The 9,900-nt window shown below is 42.1% G+C and overlaps 1 protein-coding gene across 1 annotated transcript; it reads left to right on the top strand.

The window, feature by feature from the left end:
- Positions 1-371: 371 nt before the first annotated feature.
- On the top strand, positions 372-6,158 carry C1H5orf24 (chromosome 1 C5orf24 homolog). The gene is made up of 2 exons (XM_056866912.1): positions 372-378; positions 5,295-6,158. The coding sequence occupies exon 2, from the start codon at positions 5,298-5,300 to the stop codon at positions 5,892-5,894; it is 597 nt and encodes a 198-aa protein (XP_056722890.1). The 5' UTR covers positions 372-378; positions 5,295-5,297; the 3' UTR covers positions 5,895-6,158.
- The last annotated feature ends 3,742 nt before the right edge of the window (positions 6,159-9,900 follow it).

Here is a 9,900-nt window from a genome sequence, read left to right as displayed (position 1 = left end):
TTTTGTTTGCTCCCCGCCCCCGCCGAGCGGCCCCCCCGGCCCCTCCCCTCCCCTCCCCTCCCGCCACCGCCGCCTCCCAACGGCTCTGCTCGCTCGCTCCCGCGGCGGCGGCGGCCCTGAGCGGGAGCGCGCACGTCGCCGCCACGGCTCCCTGCAGCTGCTTGGCCCGGCCCGGCTCGGCCCGCTCCGCCGCCCGCGTTTCCCTCGCCCGCCTGTCAGCCTGCCTGCGAGGGGAGGCCGCCGGCCGTGGGCCGTGGGGAGGGGCCCCAGCGCCCCGCCGAGGCATCGCGCCGGCCCTCGTCCAGCTCCGCGCCTCACGGACCGGCCGCCCCGTCCCCCATCTCCCCCCCCCCGCCGCCGCCGCCCTGAATCCCGCAGGTAGGAGCCGCCCCGGGCCTAGCAGCGCTCTCGCTTTCCCCTCTTCCTCCTCTCCTGTGGCAAGATGGAGCCTCACCCCGCTGGCTCTGTGTGCAGGGAAGGGAAAGGGGCAGAGGGAGCGCGCCGCCTCCTCCCTCCCTCCCTCCCTCCGGCGTAGCTCTTGAAAGGGGAGCCGGGGAGCGCCTAGTTTTCTCCCCACCGCCGCGGCGATGGGTGGGGGCGGGGGGGGGAAACAAACGGCTGTCCTCTCGAGCTGGAAGGAAGAGTTGGGGTGGGGGGCGGGGGGCTTTTTGGTTTTTGTTACTTCTCCCACCCGGTCAGCGCCTGGAGGTTGCAACGGAAATGGAACCATCCCTTCGGCCCCCGAGGGGGGGGGGGGGAACGGCGGATCTGCCAACGCGCATCCCCAGGAGGGTGCGAAAGGGACTCTTCCCTTCCCTCCCCCTCTTCTCGTTTGTTTCCCAAAGGCTTCGCCGCTCAACCGCGGTTGGCGCGCCCCGTCCTAAAAGACCAGATTTCGAAGAAACCAAAGTTCGACATTGGGCCCAATCGCTTAGCAGCATTAGGACTGGCCGTTTAAACAAAGGCAGGCGCTCGGCGCTCGAGAGGGGGGCGATAGCCTTCTGCTCCTGTCTCGAAAAGGGGCGTGTTAGAGAAAGTTAAAGGGTAATTTCCGTGTTAAGCTATCGTGGGGAAAGTGGGCGTACGTTGCTAGCAGTCTTTTTTGTTTTGTTTTACCTTCCGTGGCAAAGTTGTAGCCCTGTGGGCCGCCCCCCCCCCACTTAATTTTTTTTCTCTTAGTGGTGATTGATTTAAACACCCCCAGCTAAGCAGGCGTTCCTGCAAATGTCCCAGGAAGAGTGCTTACACTCCAGGACTGTGGGGGGCAGTGATGAGAATCATAGCAATCAGAAAGGGGTTGGCTTCTGCCATTCTGGCTTGTCCCGCTTTGCTGTTTTAGCCGTTCAGAGCATCTCATAGTCTTCACACACCGCTGTCCCTCTGGTGCTTGCCACGCCTTATAAAGTATCCTAATGCTGTGCTTGATGATTTTGCATTTTTCCTCCCTCTGTATATTTAAACATAGAACGTATTTAATGGAAATGTGTTGCTGACCCTGTATTTTGTATGTGTACGTTTAATTCACATTGTGAATATTTGTTTTGCTGTTCAAATGTAAGATTGGTTTGATGAGCGCAGACTTTATTTGCTTTGTGTTTCGCTTACCTTTCCTGCTGAGACTCAAGGAAGATAACAAAATATGAAAAAAACAATTCAGTCAGCCATCATTATCATCCAGTAAACAGTGCAATAAAACTAGGATTACAGGGTCAGGGAAAAAACTGTCTGATATGGTATACCAGAATGCAGAAAGTGGATTACAAAGGCAGAAGGTAATGCACAAAACACAAGTGATACAATTAATAATCATAGAGTTGGAAGGGACCACAATAAACATCACAATAGGTGACAATCTTGTTCTCATAAAAAGCACCCTCCTGAGCTGTTCCATATACTACAGTTCTAATCCCTTTAAAAATGCCCTCCTCAGTGTTTCGGTTTTGTACAAAACCTATAATTGGAGTACATCTAATCTGGATTCTGTAGTGCTGCCCCATTGATTATGGGGGGCACATTTATGGTTATAACATTTCATGTTTTCAGTTAATTCTTTCCCTTGAAGCTAAGTTTAAATGAATTCTTAGTCCCTTCATTTATATTAAAAACTTGGTTGTGAAAAGAGGGTTTTTTTTGAGCACTATAAGTTTCAGTACAGTTTGGCATGCTTCAGGTTCTCCTGTTATTGCTCCTGTTCTCATTATGCATCTCCAGGTTATTAGTTTAATGATAGAGAGTAATCCTAAACTGGTCTACTCAGCAGTAAGTCCCATTTTATTCAGTAGGACTTACTCCCAGGAAAGTGATTTTAGGATTGAAGCCATAATTATATATTTGCCTTTGTGCAAGGATCCCAGCAGATGCTGTTGCATTAATTTGACTGTGTGTAAGAAGCTACTTGTTTAATGGTAAAAACCCAAACATTTCAGCAAACTAATTTTTGGAAGCATGTCAAAATGTCTTCTCTCCCTTAGCATAAATTGCCTAGGACAGAAGGTAACTGTTTACAAGGAAATCCTCACTATCACTGGACTGTTTGTGAGTAAGCACTCCAGTCTGCAGCTTGACACTGCAGATTAGGATATTTATTCACTAGTAATAGTAATGCTAGGCAAAGTTGAAGGCAGCAGGAAAAGAGGAAGAGCCAACATGAGATGGATTAACTCAATAAAGGAAGCCTTAGTTTGCAAGACCTGAGCAAGGCTGTTAATAATAGAACACTTTGGAGGTCATTAATTCATAGGGCCACCACTGACAGCACGTAGCGCGTACACACACACACACACACACACACACACACACACACACAGTAATTTTAATGTTATTCTTTGCTACATGGGTCACAAATCCATAAAGAGTACTGTAGAACTGCTGAAACAAGGGGTGATGATGGAATTCTGGCTTCCTTTTCGTGGAAGCAGTATTGGGGGAGAATGCTGATGTAGGCATAACCATATTGAATTTAGTTTACTCCTGGGGGGAAAATGATCAGCTTTATATTTCTCACATTAGGCAGGAGACGTATGCTGTTATTTCCTCTAAGATCATACCTCTCCTGCCTGCCACTGTTCTCTTCTTTTGTCGTTATGACAGTAATTACTTACGTAATTATGAAATATGAGAAGGACAAATTAATCTCTCAAAAATATACTTGCTCCTCTCGTAGGTGTCTAATGAAAAGAAAAACATTGGAAACATGACTCTCAGGCTGTTGCACACAAGACAAATTTCCTACATGGAAACCAGAAGGGTGTTTCTGCTTACTCAGGGTGGGGGGCTGATTTTTTGCCTATTCTACATTCCCATGGTGTATCACATACCTGCATCATTCCCAAGGGCTTCCTGATCTTTAGCAGGGGCTTTTGAAAGGATGTAGGGGATGCAGTCGATAGGAGAAGAAAGGAAAGAGTTCAACTTAAGAATCTTTGGGTCCAGTTCAATATGAATTTTCATAGAATATTCCCCATGGTTTACAATAAAATGTAGTGAATGCATACATGTCTATATTGTTGCATATATACATGGCAGGAAACACTGATTGGTACTAGTTTCCCTGCTGTTTGTGTTGTGCAGCATGTCTGACCAAAGTACATATGGAGTTCATGCAGCTTCCTACATATAAGATGCTTCAGTGTGGGAATTTTTGTATGAAGCAGCCCTATGTTTCCATACCAAATGTAAGAAATCTAGCTTTTAGGAGAAGTAATTCTAAACACCAGATCCTGAAATGTCTTGTACACATATTTAATTTTATTGATTCAAAGCTCCCATTGTGATTTAAAACTAAACATGATTAAGAATTTGGGTATTTTTGTACAGTAGAGAGCTGTAAAATCCTCTAATTTTATTTGAAGGGGCTGCTCTATTAGTAGCCTGAACCTGCTGTGAGAAACAGAAAGACAAAGCCTCTAATAACCTGAACTCTGATTTTTTATCTAAAGTAGTAATCCCTAAAACAGAGTGAATACATATTTTTTGTCTGCAACTAAGTAAACCTTTGCAGCAGGTGAATAATTTAACAACTTCAAGTGTAGTCACTCTGGTTCACCAGAGCCCCTAGATGGCACTTTGCAGACACCATGGCAACAGAGAAAAGACTTCTTCACTGCCTCCATTACTGTATATGTGCTTTTAAATGCTGTATCCTGCAGACATTCAGCTTTGAAAATCATGTTCCACCAATATTGGGATCTGCTTTATTAATTCCTTGCAGCTCCCAAGTAAACAAGGAGGGTTTCTGGAGGAGAAGGTTAGAGGATGCTTGAAAGCCACTGTATCATTCCTCCCCTCCACACACACACCTCAATCTACTGTCCATAGATCAACAAAGCCACTGAATTTCAGCAGCCTTCACCTGTTGTCAAAGTCAGTGGGAAAAATCCTCTGCAGAGTATAGGGTCCAATGGGCATCATAAGTTTCTGAAGTTGGACCATCCTTATTAGTTGGCTCACCTTGACAGAGACATAGGAATGAAAAGATCTGTGCCTTCAAAAAGTTGATAGCTGTGTTCAAGACCATCCTATAATTGTTCCTTTTCCATGGTACTGTAAATTGGGACATTTCAACACCATCTTGAAGGCCAGCTTGCCCTGTGGCTTTGTTACATTTCACCAGTAGTCTCCCAACCTGTTCTACATCAGGCAGGTCATGTGTTAAATACATCTGTTAAGACAAAGCAATCTTTAAAGGTCACTGAATGACTGCAAATAATATAGTCTCATGAGCCATACTATAGAATCCGGGAAAAATTTTTTTGCTTAAAATGTTGATTCCGGTACATTGATGCGATTCATTTTGGTACTAGTCTGGGAAGAGAACAATTCATAACCCACCCGTTCACTTTTACAAAAAGAAACTAAAGATAGAGGTATTAGGAGAAACTTGCTTAGGAAAATGACATAATAATTGGTTTATATCCTCTCAAAACAGCTCCACAATTTTCAACACTTATACTCATTTAGCAGTTCTGATTTTACTGTACATTTTAAGAGCACTAATGATTGAAATGCTACTGCTTTGTGAAGTTATTTGTGCTAAAGCAAATCTACATATAGCACTAATTTTATATTTTTGTACTGTTTAGATGCTAGGTGCTCGCTGATGGTGACTTCAAACCACCCTTGCTTTTAATTAATCTTTTTATATTCAGATGTGTTGTTTAGTCATGTGTTTGTGTCCTGAACCAACCTCTCTAATTTTAGAAAACACTCATAGCTTTAAGTCAGACAAATATTTCCCTGTTGAATGCTAGTATTTGTTTTATACATCTGTATCTCTGATTTTTTTCCCTGGGTAGAAAATGATGCATCCTGTTGCCAGCGGTAACTCCCCTTTTTGTGGGACCGGAAAGAGTTCTTGCCTTAACGATGACAACGTAACGCCTACTGATCAGTTTGACTTATACTCCACACAACAAACCAAGTATAGCCACACAGTCAGCCACAAGCCAATACCATGCCAGAGACCAGATGCATTAAACGAACCACACTTGCAAACCACGAGTGGCAGGAGTATAGAAACGAAAGATGAACTAAAGAAAAAGAAAAACCTCAACAGATCTGGCAAACGTGGAAGACCGTCGGGGACCACAAAATCAGCGGGGTACAGAACAAGCACAGGTAGACCGCTGGGGACCACCAAAGCAGCTGGATTTAAGACAAGTCCAGGCAGACCCTTGGGTACAACTAAAGCTGCAGGATACAAAGTCAGCCCAGGGAGACCACCAGGTAGCATTAAAACTGTATCACGGCTTGCAAATCTAAGTTATACTTGTAGCAGTGCAGCTTTTCCCTACTCTGTGGTGCATAACAGAGGGGTGCATGCTGCTGGTGAAACAAGTAGCAAAATCAAGCAACCCAGTGAGTGGAAAAAGGAGGAATTAGATAACATTTCCTAAGTAATTGTTTTTAAATTATCTGAGTTGTGGCATGATTTTTCACTACTTTTGTAACTTTTCCATAGCCTTCTTTCCTACATTTTATAACAGATGTCATATCTTAATCACTTAATGTTTCTCATGTTTACAAGAGGACTCCTCAGCGATGCCCTTGTGTTTCCAGAAAGTAATTTATAATATTCTAAGTGTCAAAGTTAATGTCTGGCCATTTTAGTTGTTTGCTTATTCAGTTAGCAATTCATATAGCAGAGTTCTGGTTCCTAAGTTGTTGAAGGTCACAGTAAAGACTTGGTCAAAAATAAATCAGAATAGATTAAGAGAAAACAGTAATTTAGGCCTGTTCTACCAATAACAGCCGTAAATATTTTACAATATATGTGTTCACTTTTTTGTTAATGGAAGGGAGAAGAAAAAGAACTGAATTTTCCACAATTGCTGGAACTTAATACGGACCTCAGATATCTGTAGATGCTTTGAATCTTTCAGAACTATATTTTTTAAAAAGTGGTCATTCCAGACAGTCATTTTGTTAAAATGGTATCAGCTTCAATGAATTCAAGCATTTTTTCCCAAAAATATTTCATGTAGCACCTAATATATATTCTTTTGCCATTAAAGTATGGTAGCTCTTCTAGTTATTCTAACTATCGAATACCGACTTGCAATTTGTAAAAGCCTAAAACTATATATACCAAATTGTTTTATAGGCATTTTTAAAAAATGCTATCAGACACTTAATACCCAGCCATAATAAACATGTCTGAAAAGCTGTACTATCCGGTTGATTTCAGTGACATTTGGCATATGCAGATAGTTGCAGAATTGTATCCTGTATTCCAAAATCTGTCAACAAATAGTTTTAATTGACTTTGCAATATATGCATAAATGGTAGCAGTTGTTAGGAATTCAAATATTTGATGTGGTTGAAAATTATTCTTTTCAGATAGGTGACATTGACATTTTTAAACTCTATTAGTTATCACATATACTGTATCTAAGACAGCATATATCTACCAAAGGATGACATTTAATAGTTCATAATTGAGAACTACACATTTGATGTCCAAGCAAGTTGCTATTTGATGTGTTTATGGACTCCAGATATACAACAGACTGTATAGAAATACATCTATGCATGGGAGGCGCAGAATTATTAATAAATTTCCTGATATTTTGTGCACCTAAAAAGAAATGTTCTGCATTAAACTGGGTATGTTTTTTTTTAATTCTGTGTGAGAGGCAATGTATAATGCACACATTATGTTGTATGAAAAATCTCTCAATATTGAATATATTCCAAATATTTCTTGCTTACATCTAACGTTTCATTCTGAAAATAAGTTTACATATAGATATAGATTAAAATTCTAAATTTGTATCTTCAAATACACGAGAAGGGAGGGTTATAAATAAATATTTGCAGAATCATGGGGACAGAACTCTTTCAGGTCAATGAGAATGATGAAAATTAGCAGTATTGATTCCTTTTTCTTTTTAAGATAAATGTTGTGGCCTGCTGACATGTTGATGACACTCTGATTTCAGTAATGACAACTTAAGAAATGGATGTCATTTCATGCCTTTTTTATCAGGAAAAAAAAAGCAGCAAGCCTTCAGGTGTTCCAGTGATGCCTAACTCATAATGAGCTGGACTTTGTGTTGTATTTTATAATAGATGTGTTGAATTGATTTGGGGGGACTATGTATGCACTGGCAACCATGAACCTCAACAGTCCTGGAAAGGCTCTTTAGTCATGTAAACTGATGGCAGCTAAACTGCTACTAAAATAGGTTTTTGTTGAAACTATGAAGCTCTTTATATATTTTGTTCTTCAAGAAACTTCGGAAGTATGACATCTTTATTAATTCCCCCCCCCCCCCCACAATGGTGCAACTTCTGACACACAGTGTTAATGTGAGCTTATTCACCCTCAGGATATATATTGTGCTGGCTGTTTTGTTAGATGAATTTTTTTTCCAACCAAAAGGCTGCTTCAGACTCTTTCTGAACTTTTGGAAAGCAGCTGAATGTAAAAACTACAGGAATGGCATATACCTTACTGGCAAGGAGAAAGTTGCATGTCACCAGTGTATCTTTGAATAACCTCCTTCTGTTTTTCTCATTCTACACCTCTTGCTTCTCGCTCGTGTGCATCTACTCAGTGTGTTGGGAGATAACGTAGATGCATTATTGCTCTAACATAATGAATTTTGTATTCAAGTATGATGAGAAAATAATGAAATCATCTAAGCAGTTTCTGCTCATTTCTAGTGCTCATTAAAAACACTAACATTGTGAGTTGTGAAAACAGAAATGGGGGGGGAAGTTTCTTTGATGGGCAGTTTAACACCCTGGATTTGTTAATGAGGCCAGAAGAACTCTGTTGGGCATTTCTTGATTCCAGTTTATTTTATCCTCTGCTGCGGTTTACAAGTGCCATGCTGTGGGGTGGGGGGGGAGAGAAGTCAAGAACCTGAGATGTTTGAATGGTATATTCAAATATTTTTGCTACTCCTGTATATAGTCTTCAGAATACATTGTGATTTTCTTTTCTTTTTTTGTAACTCTGTCTCTTGTCATGACAAACACTGAAACAGCATGTTAATTACTATAATTTGATATTATTGGAAAGGGGGAGGGGGGTCCCTTGCCCCCCATAATATTACTACATGATTTATAACAGTGATACTCACTCAGCAGCTAACAGAGAGCCACATTTGCAATTCCCATCAACCAGAAGCCACATTATTATTGTATGCCCTGTGAGCCACCCCACCAAACATACACTCACAACAATATAACTATTATTAATAAATATATAACCATAGCCTTTTTGATTACCACAGTACAGTATTCAGTGGGACTTACACTCAGGTAAGTGTGCATAGGATTGAAGACTAATCAATGCACTTGCAGATGCATGGCGCTTTTGAAAGATGTCGGAAGCTCAATGCACTACTAGCCAGCAAAATACTCAGTGGTCTCTGCAGGGGAAAGGATGGACAAAACACCTGTGTTTTCTCTGCTTGCTCTGCCGTTCTGGGGAGCTAGCAAGAAAGCAGAGATGTATGTAAAGGACACTGAGGCTTCCCAATTTAGGAGCCTGTTTGGGTTGGCCCATGAGTGTTTTGAAGGGCTCACAGTCCAAGTGAGAAAGAGATGGCCAAGACTACTCTGTCTCATGTCAGGCAGAGAGCAAGAACGCAGTGAGGGAAGTAAAAGGGGCTCAGGCGTCCCACCGCAGAAGCTTGCTCTGAGCCAGCCAGCTGTGATGTGAAACTTCTCTGCACAAGAAGCCTGCGTGCCCTTTATTTCTTTCTGGCCTTCTTGCTATCTCCCCAGCATAAGACACAACAGCTCAGGTGACACAGTGAAATGGCCATGGTGCCTGGAGGAGAATAAACTAGTTGGAGAGAAGAGAGAATAGAGAAGAAATCACCACCCTGCTTTGGCTAGCTTGCTCTTTTCCGGGGTGGCTGCTGTGGTGGTAGCATTAGGCTTTTCTTTGTATCCAGCTTGTTCTGGCTGTTGACCAGGTGCAGGGATGAAAGCGCAGAGGCTACAGAGAAGGATGGGACTGCAGGAGAAAATGGGCCCTTCTGTCCCTGGCATGATGCCCGCACTTCATAGATGCATGCAGCTGACCCAACCAACAGTCCCTCTGGTGGTGGCTGTTCAAGATGGGAACCGCCTGCCAACAACCAGCTGCACCAGGCCTTGCCCATTTCCCCTGAAATATGGGGTGGGTGTTACATTGAGCGGTCATGCTCAGAGGAGTCCTAGGTAGCATGTTAAAGAACTATACACATCTCCTGAGCCACTGAGTGAGTACCATTTGTAAAGCAAAATTGATAATTTTATATTATATACCTTAATTCTGCTCTTCATAAGCTAAGATTGTTGATGTATATTGGCACTGTTCAGAAGATCTACATGTCAAATTTGTGTTCATTTTTAATTTTGGTTAAATATAGAATTTTTAGTTTCATCTTCTAATAAAGCAT

Source organism: Euleptes europaea, chromosome 1 (assembly GCF_029931775.1).
Source record: "Euleptes europaea isolate rEulEur1 chromosome 1, rEulEur1.hap1, whole genome shotgun sequence".
NCBI classification, from domain to species: domain Eukaryota; kingdom Metazoa; phylum Chordata; class Lepidosauria; order Squamata; family Sphaerodactylidae; genus Euleptes; species Euleptes europaea.
The sequence above is the reverse complement of the archived record's forward strand: the minus strand, read 5'-3'. Positions and strand labels throughout refer to the sequence as shown.

What these genes read in the sequence shown, in the direction of transcription:
- C1H5orf24 (XM_056866912.1), top strand. Translation starts at nt 5,298, where the DNA reads ATGATGCATCCTGTTGCCAGCGGTAACTCCCCTTTTTGTGGGACCGGA.